The sequence below is a fragment of the Pteropus medius genome, unplaced genomic scaffold (assembly GCF_902729225.1).
Source record: "Pteropus medius unplaced genomic scaffold, Ma_sr-lr_union100, whole genome shotgun sequence".
NCBI classification, from domain to species: Eukaryota; Metazoa; Chordata; class Mammalia; order Chiroptera; family Pteropodidae; genus Pteropus; species Pteropus medius.
This window is the reverse complement of record NW_024354502.1, coordinates 28,834,999-28,853,512: the sequence shown is the minus strand read 5'-3', so window position 1 is coordinate 28,853,512 and position 18,514 is coordinate 28,834,999. Positions and strand designations below refer to the sequence as shown.

Sequence of the window (18,514 nt, the reverse complement as noted above, 5' to 3'; positions counted from 1 at the left end):
GAAGATGATGGCCAAGGGTACAAATTTTCAACTATAAAATTAATAAGTCTGGGGATCTAATGTACAGCATGGTGACTACAGCTAACAATAGTTAACAATAATGTATTAAATACTTGAAAGTTGCTGAGATAGTAATCTTAAATGTTTTTGCTATGTGAAGTGGTATATGTATTAACTAAACTTATTCAGTAATTATTTTGTAATATATACTTATGCCAAATCATTAAGTTGTACACCTTAAACTTACACATGTTATATGTCAATTATATCTCAAATAGAGCTGGGGGAAATTTTTTAAAAAGGATAAAAGCATACCCTTCCTTCCATCTTATAGACGTTTATCTTGGTCAGGAGCTTGTTTCTTTTTTCCTTAGGAATTATGCTGGGTTTGGGCAATTATTCAGGAATTCTTTAAATGCTTTCAATGAAGAGGGATTGAATGATTATAACAATAACTGAATGAATTGCAAAGGAACAGAGGCTTTACCAGAAGACAGTGAATTTAGCCAACTAAAAGAACTAATCTAAATTCCTAATCCCACGTGAGGTTAGGGTATTAGAAAATAAGACCATAAGAGGGTTGTTCCAGATGTATGTCGACCACAGAGAAATCTCAATGGGTACCAGAAAGATTCGTAATGAGGTATAGAAATGGGAAGCCAAGTCAGGAGAAACCAAGCATCAGGCATTACATACATGAGAGTCCTGGAAATGATAGACTGCTGAATGGGCTGAAGTGTGAGAGCGAATCCAATGTTGTTTGCATATAATATAATGGGAAGGGTGAAATATGCTTTCTATCTTCTTTAAACAAGAATTTCAAGAATTGCTGAGCTATTATAAAATACAGATTGCTTCTTACCGTGCACTTTTGTGTGCAGCATTCCCCGGAACCACAAACTTTAGAACCTTTGAGTGTACATGTTCTAGGATCACAGCAGTCTTTATGTGTACAAGTCTGTAAACAAATGTTGTGTTAATCACATAATTAGGTACCATGAAATAAAACTGCAACATAGAATTTCTTTACAAAGTATGAAGTTCTTAAATTCAGTTTCTATAATCCTATTCTTTATGAGATTTATAGAAATCAACATCTTATTCACTAGTTTGTAAAAGAAATGTGTTGTTTCACTACATTCCATAGAATTTGAACAATATTAACATGTCACTGTGGTGCCAAAATCTTAGAGAGAATACTGATTACATACCTTGTTAACTACCATTCTCTTCAAACGTTTTCTTATACTCTTGCTTTTTTATAATAAATTGTATAAGCCAAATCTGTTCACACATAGAACTTCTCTAATATGAAACTGTCAAAAGCAACATTCGGATTCTCAGCTTCCCTCTCTAAAATGGCAAAACCCTAAAACTCCACCCTAAAAAAAGTGGTCCAAGAAGCCAGGCTTACCTATTCACCTCAGATTTCACTGGGAGGCTGGCTCTTATACTTACTTAACATTTTATAAGATTCAGTGCCTTCAATCAACTTTTTTAGTCTTCAGTAGCAAGTCTCTTCTAAATTATGTAGTTTGTCAATATCAGATGTTTGTTTCCCGGTGTTGTCTTTTTTTGTTGCTGATAATTTCTTATTAATATTTTCAATGAACAGCTTGACCATAAGCCTCAATATTATACTTTCAAAACGTTATTTATTTCATATATTGACTCATGTAACTCAAAGTTTAAATATTCTTTTGTTATTTTTTTCATACTGTATCTTTCAATCAAATTGTTTGGTTATTGATTTTTTTTTTCTTCAAATCCAACTTTGTATATGTGCAAGGGTAAACCTCCTTAAGAATAGAATGTTCTGGCTATTTTAAAATGGTTCTTTTACCCTGCCTTCTTCCAGAAGCATGAGAATACTTCTCTCCAATATTCACTGTGACAATCAATTTGAGCTCCTAGAGGTAAAACTCACAAAAGTGTAAGGGCCTCCCTAGAATTTTTAACTATAAAAGTTGTTCACATTGAGCCTCCAACAATTCGTTAATTACAGTTCAGGTTTTCCTACCCAAGCACTGATTATCTGTGATTTGCCTATCAGTCTTTCCAATTTGGGGTGCAGTGGCTTGTCCTATAACCTCATTTCTCTGACCGACCTAAGAAGAATTGTTGCTTTTTCAATTTGTTTAGCTTTTGTTGTAAAGACTCAAATGGTGACTTCTAAACTTCTCATATCTCAGACCAGAAATCAGATACTTAATTTTTTTTTTAATATTTTTAATAAAAATGCTTAAATTGGCTTTTGAATATTTATATATATTCACATATATTTGAATATATATGAACTATAAATATTTTCTTCCAATTTGGAGCTTGCTATTCTATTTTTCTTAACAGAGTCTAAGAGAAAAAGTTTCTAATTTACCATTTTTTTCTTTACAAACTCATTCTTATTTGCTGTATCTAAGAAATTTTGCTTATTATAGGATCAAAATATTGTCTCCTATGTTTTACACTAAAAGCTTTAGAATTTTAGCTTTTATATTTAGGTCTTTGATCCATTTCAAATTAATTTTTGTATATAAGAGGTCAAAGTTTATATTATTTACATGGATATCCAGTTCATATACTTTTGTTAAAAAGATTTTCTTCACCCACTGAATTCTTACATATTTGCAGAAAATCAATTGGCTATATAAATATTATTTTAGATACCGATTATCTATATTGTCCCATTAAGGTATATATGCATGCTCTGGCCAATACTACATTGTTGTGATTATAACTATGTAGAAAATTTTAAATTTAAAGAAAATTAGTATATATGTTCCACCACCTTTGTTCTTTTTCTTTTAATTGCTTTGTCTATTCTAGGTCTTTGCTTTGCAAATAAATTATAATATCAGCTTGTCAATTGCTATAAAAAGATGGATGGGGTTTGAATTGGGATTATGTTAAATGAATGTATCAATTCATGTAGGGCCAAAACTTAACAATATTGTCTTCTGATCTATGAAAGTGGGATTTCAGTCACTTCAATCTTCTTTCATTTCTCTGAGCAACGTCAGTTTTTAATATACAGATTTTTCACATATTAAGCTAAATTTACCTCTATATATTTCATATTTTTGAAACAATATATATCAAATTGTACATTTCATTTCATTTTCCATTTATTACTTATACATAGAAATTCAATTGAATTTTGTACACTGACCTTTTATCCAGTGATTTGAATTCACTAATTAGTTTTAGTAGTTCTTGGGGTCAGGGGAGAGATGGCTTAGAATTCTCTGCTCATGTGGCCAAGTTGAGTTTGATTAAAGACAGTTTTACATCCTCCTTTCCAATCATTATGTGTCTTTATCTTGCCTTACTGCAATGACTATAGCATTCACTACAGTGTCGATCTACAATGTTAAATGGAAGTGGTGAGAGCAAACATCTTTGCCTTGCTCAAGATATTAGGGGAAAATATTGAGTCTTTCACCAGTAAATAGGACAATAGTTGCAGGTTTCTCAGAGATGTACTTTATTAGACTGAGGAGGTTCTCTTCTATTCCTAGAGTGCTTAGTTTATTGTGAGTTGATACTAAATTTTCTCAAATATTTTTTTCTTCATATATTGTTATTATGCTGAATTACATATGTTTTATATGTTAAAACTCCATATTCCTGGGATAAACTCCACTTGGTCAAGATTTATTAACCTATTTATACACTGTTCATGAGAAATATTGGTGTGATTTTCTTTTCTTTTAATTTTAATTCTCTAGTTCTGACTTCAGACCAATATTTACTTCATGAAATGAATTGTAAAATGCGTCCATCCGTTATCTGAGAAGATTCATGTATAATTGGCATTATTTCTTTGTTTTATGTTTGATAAAATTCACTAGTAAAGTAATGTGGATTTGGAGTTTCTTTGTGGAAAAATCTTTTAATTACAAATTTAATTTCTTCACTAAATACAGAGCTATTCAAATTTTATCTTCTTATACTGATTGTGATAATTTGTGTTTTAAGAAACGACAATTTTATCTAAATTGTCAAATTTGTTTACATAAAGTAGTTTTTAATATTCCTTATTCTTAACATATATAGAATGTATGATAATATGCCCTCTTTTATTCCTGATCTTGGTCATTTAGTTCTCACTTTTCCTTCATCAGCACAGTAAGAGGTATATCAAGCACACTGAAATTTTTCAAAGCACCAGCTTTTATTTTCATTGATATTTATTCTCTGGTTTCTAACTCATTGATTTTTGCTTTTATCTTTATCATTCGTTCCTTCTATTTTAGCTTTAATTTAGACATATTTTAGTTCCCTAAAGTAGTGTTCTAAATAATTGATTTTCGATCTTTCTTTTTCTCTAATATAAACTTTTAAAGCTATAGATGTTCCTCAAAATCTCATATTTTTGCTGAATCTCATCTTTTTTAATGTTTTCATTTGCATACTGTTAAAAATATATTCTACTTGCCTTCAAGCTTTATTTTTTGAGCCATGTTTCTTAACTGCCTATTTTCCTGAATATGGTACATACTTCCCTGTTTCTCTGGATGTTTAGTAATTTTGGGGTAATATATTAGACATTATAGAAAAAAGTGATATAATGACTATATTCAGCTGTGTCCTTCTGGAGGGTTTTTTTTTTCCCCCTAGGAGGAAGTTAAGTTGCCTGGGCGTAAACTATAAACTTCAGCTCCCCTACAATGTGCAGCAGCTATCTCTGTTCAGTTCATATGGCTTCCACCTGCTGAATTTTTATCTTGATTCCCGGATGTAATGTGGCATTCAGTCAAGGATTTAGGCAGAGATTGCACTTATATTTCAGAGTACAATCTATCTGCAGTTTCTTTGTTTCCAAAAATTTGTCTTTAATTTCCAGTTTCAGTTTCAGTCTCAGTCTTTATATTGATATTTGAAACCAGCGAGTCTTAAATTTCTGCTGCTTGAGTTGCACATAGTAGAAAAACACTCTACAAAAAAATAATCAAACTCACAGAGCTCACCTAGTATACCTATGTCTTTCAAGTGTCTTATCCTCTTTTTATGCCCCATGGGATATTTCTAGACCATGCATATTTTAGCAGTTAGCCAAGTATTTGTATAGTTAATAATAAGATTTTAGGTCATATCACTTTTACAGTTCTCTAACTTCTAGGATTTACCCTTAAATTTCCATTGGCTCTCATCCCTGAACTCTGTTCTCTGTTACATTGAATCTGTAAAGCTTCAGTTTTCCACAGCAATTTAATTATGCCATATCTGCAAAGGTAGAGGAGCACCCTTAGGCTAGAAAGACATAAACTTAAAATTCTTATCTATTATAGATGCAGTTTTTCTAGAGTAAACTTTCCTCTGGCTTCTTTCTTCTTTAAGATGTGTTCCACTGCCATTAAGTAACATACATATATGTACATATTTATATATAAACCATATTATATATGGTTTATATGTAATATATTTTATATTTTAATATGTAAATATACCTTTAACATGTTTATTTAATGTATAGTTCACATTTTACAACTGCAATGTCTGAACGTTTTCATATGACTACTTCACTTTGTTGTCAATATGACCTATAATCTTTCATTTTTTTTGTTTGATATTTGTTCCATATTTTTACATTTTAGAAAAGTAATAGATTCCTTTTTTATTAATTTTACAGAGATGACATTGGTTAATAAACCTATATACATTTCAAGTGTGCAAGTCTACAATACATCATTTGTATATTACATTGTGTTTTTACCACTCAAAGTTAAATTTCTTTCTGTCACCATATATTTGACCTCCTTTACCCTTATCTACCTCCTCCCCTTTCCCTCTGGTAACCACTAAAGTGTTGTCCAATGTCCATGAGTCTCTGTTTGTCTTGTTCATTTATTGCTTTCAGTTTTATATCCCACATATGAGTGAAATCTTATGATTCTCAACTTTTTCCATCTATTTCGCTTAGCATGATAATCTCAAGATCCATTCATGTAATCACAAATGGCAATATTTCATTTTTTCTTATGGTTGAGTAATATTCCTTTGTACATATGTACCACATCTTTATCTAATCATCTATCAAAGGGCACTTCAGTTGTTTCCATGTATCGGTCATCGTGAATAGTGCTGCAGTGAACATCAGGGTGCATATATCTTTACAGAGAAATGTTTTCAAATTTTGGGGGTAGATACTCAGAAGAGGGGTTGCTAGGTCATATGGCAATTCTATTCTTAATTTTTTGAGGAACCTCCATATTGTTTTCTTTAGTGGTTGTATCAATTTTCATTCCCTTCAGCAGTGTATGAGGTTTCCTTTTTTCCCACAACCTCTTCAACACTTATTACTTGTCTCGTTGATAACAGCCATTCTAACAGGTGTGAGGTGGTATCTCATTGTCATTTTGATTTGCATTTCTCTAACAGCTAGTGAAGTTGAGCATCTTTCCATATGTCTGTTGGCCATGTGTACGTCTTGGAAGAAGCACCTATTCAGGTCCTCTGCCCATTTTTTAATTGGATCGTTTGTTTTTTGTTGTTATTAAATTGTATGAATTCTTTGTATATTTCGGATATTAGGCCCTCATTAGAGTCGTTGTTTGCAAATATATTCTCCCATTCGATGGTTGCCTCTTTGCCTTGTTGACAGTTTCTTTTTCTGTACAGAAGCTTTATAGTTTAATATATTCCCATTCATTTATTTCTGCTTTTACGTCACTTGCTGTTGGAGTCAAATTCATAAAACTCCCTTTCAGACCAAGGTCCATGAGTTTAGTATCTAGATTTTCATCTATGCAATTTATTGTTTCAGGTCTTATATTTAGGTCTTTGATCTACTTTGAGTTAATTTTTGTGTATGGTGACAAATAGCACTCTTTTGTATGTGGCTTTCCAATTTTCCCAGGACCATTTATTGAAGAGGTTTTCTTTTCTCCATGATATGGTTTTAGCTCCTTTGTCAAAAATTATTTGCCCATATATATGGGGGTTCATTTCTGAACTCTCGATTCTGTTCCACTGGTCTTTGTGTCTGTTTTTCTGCCAGTATCATGCTGTTTTAATTACTGTTGCTTTGTTGTATAACTTGAAGGTAGGCAGAATAATACCTCAAGCCTTGTTCTTTTTTTCTCAGAAAAGAATGTTGTTTATTTGGGTCCATTTGTGATAGATTTCTTTTCTTATTTTTTTATTAAAATTATTGGAGTGACATTGGTTAATAAAATTATATAGATTTCAACTGTACAGTTCAATAATACATCATCTTTATATTGCATTGTGTTCACCACCAAAGTCGAATCTCCTTCTGTCATCATATATTTGACCCTTTTCATTTAAAAATGTTTTAAATGAAACATTTAATGTTTCATTTAATGAAACATTTAAACATTTAGTGGTACCACCTATCAATACAAAATTTTTTCTCCCTATATTTTCTCTCTATATTATCAAATGGGATAGCACTTTGCTATCCCACTGGTAATAGTCTACAGTATTCAGATGTTCTGGTCTGTGTTTGTTACCACTTGTTGTGAAAGGTATATTTCTTCAACTGCTTCGTCAACTGTTTGTGGTCACTAATTCTAATTTTGTAACTGATGCATACACTAAAATGTCATAATATTTGAAGGCAAACATTATCTAAAGGACCTCTGCTCACCACTTCAAAATATAGCAAAAAAGGAGACACAGACTTCAAATTTCACCAAAGAAAGTCTTTTTAAAATTTATTTTTCTAAAAATAAGGTCTTTATCTTATTTTCCACCTATTACGTATATATAGGAAATAAAAAATGTTTTGAAAAAAATTTCTCCTCACCTCTAGAGTGCCACAATCACATTGTTCACCTTGTTCCAACTTTCCATTGCCACATATCTTCCGTGATTTGTAAACTGGCATATCATGAAGGATTTTATTAAGACAGTCAAGGCCAGAATCTGAAGCAAAATATTTAAACTCATCCAAGTTACAGGTGCTAAAATCCTTTACACCCCCAGAGTGCCTAAAATATAAAAAACATGGTATGATCAAACTTATTGCTCTATATCTCTACATTTTCCCAATGTATGGTGTTTTCAAGAGTATTTAAAGAGGATTATACTTCATGGAAAACAAAAAGGCAGCCTCGAGCTTTGGGGTGCCCTAGGCCTTTTGCCGAACTGCCTCAGGCTCGGTACTGGCAGCAGCCAAACTCAGTCCAATGTATGGTCTCTTACAAGTGCCTCCAAGTCCAACACAAGCAGCGAACAACTGTGGACAGCTTTGTAGCTTCTACCAGGTTGCCCTGGGCTGGTCACAGGCAATAGCTGTCCTTGGCCTACATGGGAGCCCCTTGCAAGAGGTTCTAAAACCAACAGACCCAAAGGCTGCTGTCAGATGTCAACGAATCACCATCTGATTAGCCCCACAAACAGCACAAACAAAGGGTGGACACAACAGGCACAGAAGCCCATTTGAGCGAATCCTACTTCATGGGATCAGCCCCAAAACAGCAGCACATATACTGTGGACTTGGCCAATCTTCGCAGCCAGTATGCCTGTGAGTCAGTCTCACCCACCAACATGCCAACAGCAATCAAGGCTCAACTACAACAGGAGAGCCCGCATGGTCCACACAAGGAAAACTCCTGGAACACCCAGCACAGATGATCAGGGAAACTGGACCACTGGGCTACTACATAAGGCCACTCTACCAAAATTGGGAGATGTAAAAGGTCAACCTAATACATAGAAACAAACACAGAGGAGAAACCAAAATGAGAAAACAAAGATGTCTCAAAGTAAAAAATAAGAGAAAACTCCAGAAAAAAAAAAACTAAAAAAAAAGGAAGAAAAGCAACTTACCAGATACAGGCTTCAAAACACTGATTGTAAGGATACTTGATGAACTTAAGGAAAGATCTCAGTGAGAATTCCAACAAAAACATAGTATGCAGAAAAAAGGACATAAAAACCATTAAAGAAGAACTAGTCAGAAATGAAGAATACAATAACTGAAATGAAGAATACATTGGAAAAAAATCAACAATAGATTAGATGAAGCAGAGGATCAAATCAGTGATTTGGAAGATAAAGTAGTAGAAAACATACAATCACAACAGCAAAAAGAAAGAAGAATCCAAAAACATGAGGATAGTTTAAGGTACTTCTGGGACAACATCAAGTCTAACAGTCATATCAAGGGGATATCAGAAGGAGAAGAGAGAAAAAACATGGGATTGAGACACTATTTGAGAAAATAATGACTAAAAACTTCCTTAACCTAATGAAGGAAATAAATATACAAGTTCAGGAAGCACAGAGAGTCCCAAGCAAGATGAACACAAACAGACCCACACCAAGATACATCATAACCAAAATTACAAAGATTAAATACAAAGAGAGACTCCTAAAAGCATCAAAAGAAAGGCAGGTGTTATTTACAAGGGTATTTCCATAAAAACATCAGCTGGTTTCTCTCAACAGAAACTTTGCAGGCCAAAAAAACATTGGCCCAAAATATTCAAAGCAAGAACTTAAAACTAACTACTCCATTCAGCAAGGCTAGCAATTAAAATTGAAGGTGAGATAAAGAGCTTCACAGATAGAAAAATAAAGCCAAAGAAATTCATCATCACCAAGTCAATATCACAAGATACGTTAAAGGATGGGCAGAGAGGAGGAGGAGAATGGGAAAGGGCAGGGGAGAAGGAGGAGAACAAAAAGAAAGGAACATAGATATAAATAATAAAATGGCAATAACTGTGTACCTATCAATAATAACTTTAAATGTAAATGGATTAAATACTCCAATCAAAAGACATAGGGTAGAAGAATGGATAAGAAAATAAGAAACATACATATGCTGTCTACAAGAGACCCACTTCAGATTGAAAGACACACACAAACTATAAGTAAACGGACTGGGAAAGATATTTCATATAAGTAGAAATGAAAAAAAAAAGCTGGGGTAACAATACTTATATCAGACAAAATAGACTTTAAAACAAAGCTATAATTAGAGACAAACAAGGACATTACATAATGATAAAAAGATCCCACATGAAACCAACATAGGAGCACCTAAATATATAAAGCAAATATTGACCACATAAAGGGAGAGATTGACAGTAGTACTGTCATAGTAAGGAACTTTAGCACTCCATTCACATAAATGAACGTATCTTCCAGACAGGTAATAAACGAAGAAATGGTGGCCCTAAATGACACACTAAACCAGATGGTATTAATTGATATTTTCAGAGGAATTCACCCCAAAGAAGCAGAATATACATTCTTGTCAGGTGTACATGGAACGTTTTCCAAGTTGGACCACATATTAGGCCACAACTCAAGCCTCAGTAAATCTAAGAAAACTGAAATTGTATCAAATATCTACTTGAACACAATGATATAAAACTAGAAATCAATTACAAGAAAAAAACTAAAAAACATACAAACACATGAAGGCTAAATAACACACTAACTAAACAATGAATTAGTTAACAATTAATACCTCGTGAGACAACTGAAAATAAAAAACAATGACACAAAATCTATGGGACACAGTAAAAGCAGTGCTAAGAGAAAATTTCATAACAATATAGGTCTGCCTTAAGAAATATGAAAAATCTCAAATAATCTAACCTGAAGGAACTAAAAAAAATAATAACAAACAAAGCCCACAGTTAGAAGAAGGAAGGAAATAATATAGATCAGAGTGGAAATAAACAAAATAGAGCATAAAAAGAAACAATACAAAAAATCAATGAAATCAAGAACTGGTTCTATGAAACATAAACAAAATTGATAAACGTTTTTCAAAGAGACTCATTAAGAAAAAAGAGAAAACCCAAATAAATAAAATCAGACATGAAAGAGTAGAAGTGACAACTGACAACACAGAATACAAAGAATTATAAGAAAATACTACAAGTAATTATATGCCAACAAATTGAAGAAATGGGTAAATTTCTAGAAATTCACGATCTCTCAAGATTGAATTAAGAAGAAAACATCTGAACAGACTAATTACTACTAACAATATTAAGTAATCAAAAAACTGCCAATGAATGGCTTCACAGGTGACTTTTACAAAACTTCAAAGAAAAATTAACACCTATACTTCTTACGCTATTCCGAAGATTTCAAAAGAATGGAAGGCTCCCAACCTTAATTTACGAGGCCACCATTACCCTGATTCCAAATCCAGACAAAGACATTACAAAAATAAGAAAATTATAGGCCAATATCTCTGATGAACATAAACACAAAAATCTTCAATGAAATATTAGCAAATAGAATTCAGCAGTACATTAAAGAAATAATACACCATGATCAAGCAAGATTTATTCTTGGGATGCAAGGTTGGTTCAATACCCACAGATAAATTAATGTGCTACACCACATAAACAAAATGAAGAATAAAAATCATATGATCATATTAATAGTTGCAGAAAAAACTTGTGACAAAATCCAGCATCCATTTATGATATAAACTCTCAGGAAAGTAAGAATAGAGGTAACATATCTCAACAGAATAAAGGCTGTATATGAAAAATCCACAGCTAACATCATATTCAATGGGGAAAAGCTAAAAGCATTTTCCTTAAGATCAGGAATAAGACAAGGATGTCCACTTTCTCCACTTTTATTCAAGATAGTATTGAAACTCCTAGCCACAGCAATCAGACATAAATAAATAAATAAATAAATAAATAAATAAATAAATAAATAAATAATAAATAAAAGAAACGAAAGGTATCCAAATTAAAAACAAAGTAAAAGTGTCATTATTTGCAGATGGCATGACACTACATATAGAGAATCCTAAGGATCCCACCAAAAAATTGTTTACTCTGACAAGTGAATTCAGTAAAATAGAAGGATATAAAATTAATATTTAGAAATCAGATGTAATATTATACACCAGTCATTGAAAGAGAAATTAAGAAAACAGTACCATTTATAATTGCATCAAGAACAATAAAATTGAAAGAGAAATTAAGAAAACAGTACCGTTTATAATTGCATTAAGAACAATAAAATTAAACAATATGCTACTAAAGAATGACTGAGATAGAAGAAATAAAAGGAAAGATCAAGTGTGATACAGAGAAGCAAATAAGAATGAAAATAAAACATATCAAAACTTTGGAGGATACAGCAAAAGTGGTAATAAGAGGAAAAGTCCATATTACTACAGGCCTATCACAAGAAACAAGAAAAGCCCAAATGAACAACCTAACATTACATCTTAAAAAGCTAGAAAAAGAAAAACAATGAAGTCTAAAGTCAGTAGAAAAAGAGAAATAATAAAAATTAGAGCAGAATTAAATGAAATTGAGGACAATAGAAAAAATTAATTCAACAAAGAGCTGGTTCTATAAAAAAGTTAAGAAAATTGACAAACCCCTGGCTTAACTCACTAAGGAAAAAAAGAGAAATGACACAAATAAACGAAATCAGAAATGAAAGAGAAGTTATGACGGATACCACCGAAATATAAAAGATCATATACTATGAAAGATTACATGCCACCTAATTTAATAACCTATAAGAAATGGAAAAGTTCTATTAAACACACAACATTCCTAGACTGAATCATGAAGAACTAGAAAATTGAAATAAACCTATCAACAGTAAGAAAATTGAAACAGTGATCGAAAACTTACCCAAAAGTAAAAGTCCAGGAACCAGATGGCTTCACTAGTAAATTATACCAAACATTCAAAGATGATTTAATACCTGTTCTCCTCAAACTTTTCCAAAAAATTGAATAAAATACATAACTCATTTTATGAGGTCAACATTATCCTGATACCAAAACCAAGTAAGGATCTCTCTCTCCTCTTTCTCTTTCTCTCTCACACACACACACACACACACACACACACACTCACTCTTTTTTTTCTCTCTCTCTCTCGATCAATATCTCTGATAAATACAGATGCAGAAATTCTAAACAAAATATTAGCAAATGGAAAGCAAAATACATTAAAAAATTATACATCATGATCAAATGGTGGTTCATTCCAGGGGCACAAGGATGGTTCAATGGAAGCAATTTGATCAATGTGATATCTCACATTAATAAATAAAAAATAAAAATCATATCATCATATTATAGATCCAGAAAAGGCCTTTGACAAGATACAGCATCCATTATAATTAAAACACTTGATAAAATGGATATAGAAGGAAAGTACCTTAACATAATAAAGGCCATATATGACAAACATTCAGCCAATAATATACTTAATGGTGAAAACTAAAAACCTTCCCTCTAGCATCAGGAACAAGACAAGGATGCCTGTTCTCACCACTTTTATTCAAGATAGCATTGGAAGTCCTAACTAGAGCGCTAACAATGAAATTTTGGAAAAAGAAATTTTAAAAAATCATTTTACCCTACCAATAAAAAGAAGATAATCCTAGGAGCAAACTTAACAAAGGATGTGAAGGACCTATACACTGAAAACTTCATGACAGTTTTTAAAGAAACTGAAGACACAAAGAAATGGAACGATATTCCATTTTCATATATTGGAAGAATCAACTTAAAATGGCTATATTACCCAAAGCAATATATTGATTTAATGCAATCCTCATAAATATGCCAAAGGCATGTTTTAAAGAATCAGAACAAAAAATAATTAGATTTATATGAAACCACAAAAAACCCAAATAGCCAAAACAATCCTGAGAAAAAAGAACAAGGCTGGAGGTATCACACTGCCTGACTTCAAATTATACCCCAAAGTGACAATAATAAAAACAATATGTTATTGGCAGAAAAACAGACACACAGACCAGTGTAACAGAATCAAGAATCCAGAATTAAACTTTCATATAAATGGGGCAACAAAAGAGCCAAAAACCACAAAATGGAGAAAGGAAAGCCTCTTCAATAAATGGTCCTGGGAAAATTGGAAAGCCACATGCAAAAGAATGAAATTAGACTTCTATCACCATATACCCAAATTAACTGAAAATGAATCGAAGTCTTAAATATAAGACCTGAAACAGTAAATCGAATAGAAGAAAACATAGATACTAAACACATGGACCTTGGATTTAGAGAGAATTTTATGAATTTGACCTCAAAGACAAGGGAAGTAAAAGCAAAAATAAATAAATGTGACTGTATCAAACTAAAAACTTCTGCACAGCAAAAGAAACCATCAACAAGGCAAAGAGGCAACCAACAGAATAAGAGAATATATTTGCAAATGAAAATGAGCTAATACCCAAAATATATAAAGAACTCCTATGACTCAATAACAACAAAAACAAACAATTCAATTAAGAAATGGGCAGAGGATCTGAACAGATACTTCTCCCAAGAAGACATACACATGGCCAACAGACATATGGAAAGTTGCTCAATGTCAGTAGCTATTAGAGAAATGCAAATCAAAACCACAATGGATACCACCTCACACCTATTAGAACAGTTATCATCAACAGAACAACTAATAACAAGTGTTGAGAGGTTTTGAGAAAAAAGAAACCTTCATACACTGTTGGTAGGAATGTAAACTGGTATAGCCACTATGGAAAACGGTATGCAGGTTCTTCAAAAATTAAAGGTAGATTTACCATATGACCCAGCAATCTTTCTTCTGGGTATTTATCTTAAAAACTTGAAAACATTTATTCACAAATATATGTGCACCCCAGTGTTCATAGCAGCATTCATCATCGTGGCCAGACATAGAAACTAAAGTGTCCTACAATAGATGGCTGAATAAATAAAATGTGGAACATATATACAATGGAATATTACTCAGCCATAAGAAAAGATGAAATACTGCCATTTGTGACAACATGGATGGGTCTTGAGATTATCATGCTAAGCAAAGTAAGTCTGAAAAAGTTGAGAACTATAAGATTTCACTCATGTGTGAGATATGAAACTGAAAGCAACAAACAAGACAAACAGAGACTCATGGACACAGACAAAAGTTTAGTGGTTATCAGAGGGAAAGGAAGAAAGGTGGAGGTAGATAATGGTAAATGGGGTCAAATATATGGTGCCCAAAGGAAATTTAACTTTGGGTGGTGAACACACAATGCAATATACAGATGATGTATTATTGAACTGTATACTTGAAATGAATATAATTTTATTAACCAATGTTGCCCCAATGAACTTAATTTTAATAAGTAAATTAAATAAAAGACTATAACAAAACACAAAGACAGATCCAGTAATCCCACTTCTGAGTATTTATCAACAGAAACCCAAAACACTATTTCGAAGAGACATATGCATCCATATATTCATTGCAGCATTATTTACAATAACCAAGATATGGAATCAACCATGCTGTCCACCAATGGATGACTAGATAAAGAAGAGGTGGTACATATATACAATGGAATATTACTTAGCCATAAAAAAGAACAAAATCTTACCATCTTCAACAACATGGATAGACCTAGAGGGTACTGTGCTGAGTAGAATAGCTCAGACAGAGAAAGACAAATGTCAACTATTTCACTTATACATGGAATCTAAAAACAAAATAAAACAAAAACATATTCATAGAAACAGATACCAAAATGATGATTACCAGAAAGAATGGGGTTAGAAGATGGATAAAGAGAGGAAGAAGAATATAGTCAATAAATTGTGATAAGTTTGCAAGGTGGCATATGATTACCAGAATTAGTGGGGTGATCACATTATAAAAATGTTGAATCACTAATTGTACATCTGAGACAATATAACCAATATAAGACTGTATATTAACTATACTTATATACTTAAATAAAAAATATTTTTAAAAAGTAGTGAATGGAAATCAACACTGAGATGGCCCAGGTAGTAGATTTGGCACACAAGTACTTAAAAAGGGCCACTATAATATATTCAAGTAATTAAAGAAAAATGTTTAATTAATTCATAGAAATCACAGTCTTACAGAGTGAACATTCAAAATAGAGTACATAGTAAATTTACATAAAATTCTAGAGCAAGGTAAACTAATTGTAGTGATAGAAATCAAGTCAGTGTTGCCTGCATTAAGGGTGGAAGATGGACAGCCAAGTGTCACAAAGGAACTTTCTACAGAGATGAAAAAGTTGCATACCTTGATTGGCACTGTGGTTCAAAGATTTACATATATTTGTCAAAAGTCATAACTCATACACTTAAACTATGTGAAATTTATTGTGGGCAAATCACACATCTATAAAGTTGATTTTTAATAAAGTATATAAATAAAATACTCAAAATTCTTCTAAGAAACTATCAAAAGGAAGAATAAATAAATAAATAAATTTAGTTACCTACTTTCTGTTTTAACAAAAATTTGGTAATCAGGAGATAAAATTAAATAATGAGAAAAATATACTGAGCTGACTAGGTCATTATTTCCAACATATTTACTGAGCACTCTTCTAGGCAACTATTAAGCAGTAAAAAGTAGAACCTCCTAGGGACAAAAAGTATGAAGCTCAGGAAGTAAATATGTAGAATAAGTCTGATAGTTATTGGAATGATGAAGAAGAAAAATAAAACAACATAATGTACAAGGGAATGAAAGATACTATTTTAGAAAAGAAGACATTTACTTTTAAAAAAAACTATAGCTAACATAATACTTATGAAAATTGAATGCTTTTCTCTTAGGGTTGGAAACAAGGCAAGGATATCCACTGTCACCACATCAATTTACATTAGACTGAAATTATTTCAAGTTTAATTAAGCAAGAAAAAGGGATTACAGGCAAACAGCTAGAAAGGAAAGAATAAAACTGTTCTCATTCATGTTTATTCATGTTCATATTCTTGTTTATAGAAAATATTACAGAATCAACACATAAAATCTCCTGGAACTTCTGATGTATTTCACACATTAGAAGCACCCAAAGTCAATATACAAAAATCAATTATATTTCTATGTTCTAGTAATGAAGAATTTGTAAATGATATTAAGAAAACAATTATGGTCATGATAGCAAAAAAAAAAAATACTTAAGGATAAATTCAACAAAACAAGTACAAGACCTGTAAACTCAAATACAATTGCATTGCTGAGAAAAATTAAAGAAGATCTACTTAATGAAGACATATACCATATTTAAGGATCAAAAGACTCTATTATTGTTAAGATAGAGATTCTCCCAAAATTGAACTACACAATTAAACAATGCAATACTTTTCAAAATCTCAACAGGAGTTTTCATAAAATTAGAAAGCTGGTAATAAAATGTATATGAAAATGCAAAGGGTGGAAAAACTTGGGGACTTGCACCACCTGATTTCAGAATTCAATATAAAGCTACAGTAATAAAGACAGTATGTTTTTGCATAAGGGTAGACATACAGATTATTGATATAAAATTGAAATTCCGATAAAAATTCCACACATTTGTGGTCAATTGATTTTTGACAAAGTTGCCAAGGCAATTAAGGGAGGGAAAGGATGGTCTTTTCAACAGGTGGTACTGGAATAACTGGAAAGCCATATGGCAAAAATAAAAATGAACTGAAACAAATACACAATAATTAACTCAAAATATATCATAAAACTGAATATTAGAGCTATAAAAACATGATGCATGAAAAAAATTTATAAAGTATACTTCATCAAAATTAAAAACATTTTCTTAAAAAATGCACTATAAGAAGAAAATCATGACTCATAGCCAGACTATATAAACCATTCCTACAACTCAATACATAAAAATCTTAGTTTTTATTTTTAAAAATTGGACGAAATATTTGAATATGCCTTTCGGCAAAGAAGACATACAAAGCTATCAAGAATGAAAATCTGTTCAACTTTATTAGCTCCTAGGGAAATGCAAATTAAAACCAATATGAGATAATATTACATACCCACTGTAATGATTCAAGTTAAACATACTAAGCACATCAAGTCTTGGTGATAATGTGAAACAACCAGGATTGGCTACACAACTTGTAGGAGCCAATGCAGAATGGAAATGAAGGGCCCCTTGTTTAAAAACAAGGCAAAAGTATTATTAATGGTGCTAAAATTAAAAGCTTCTTTCTCTTTGGCAGTCTCTCAATGGGTCATGGTGTTATTTATTTGCAATTTAATGACTTTCTAAATAAAAAATTTTGTAATTAATTATTAACTTGAATTGTACTGTTTGTCGCTATATTGTACAATGCCAGTTTTAAATGCATATATCAAAGCAATAAACTTTATGCAGAATCACTGAATATATATAATTCATCTGGCTGATCACTAGTGGGTGCTTTCTATCAAGACAGAAAAAGAAAATACAAGCCGGACTGGAAGGTTAGAGAGGAGAAAGAGACTTTTTCCCCAGGCCTGGAAAGTCCTGGGAAGTTTTGGACCTATTTTTGGTGTGTGTTCCATTTGCACTTGAAAAGAATGTGTATTCTGCAGTTGTTGGATAGAGTGTTCTATAATTGTCAATTATTTCTATAAGTGTAAAAGTTCCTAAACAAACAAACAAACAAACAAAATTTAACAAATATGCATATTTCATAAAGAAAATTATCTTACACTGCTTTTGGTGACATTATGCAAACATCTCCTGAACAATAGCAGGTGTCAGAGTTGTCAAAACTCAATC

At 31.9% G+C, this 18,514-nt stretch overlaps 1 protein-coding gene across 1 annotated transcript in view; it reads right to left on the bottom strand.

The window, feature by feature from the left end:
• LOC120595604 (disintegrin and metalloproteinase domain-containing protein 5-like) overlaps window positions 1-18,513 on the bottom strand; it is a 76,047-nt gene extending 57,534 nt beyond the window's left edge. Inside the window, exons 1-3 of the mRNA XM_039853765.1 lie at window positions 18,445-18,513; window positions 7,772-7,955; window positions 863-958 (exon numbers count right to left, since the gene is read on the bottom strand). Coding sequence (XP_039709699.1) covers window positions 863-958; window positions 7,772-7,955; window positions 18,445-18,461 — 297 coding nt within the window. The 5' untranslated portion in view covers window positions 18,462-18,513. The remainder of the gene's footprint in view (window positions 1-862; window positions 959-7,771; window positions 7,956-18,444) is intronic.
• Window position 18,514: the final 1 nt, after the last annotated feature.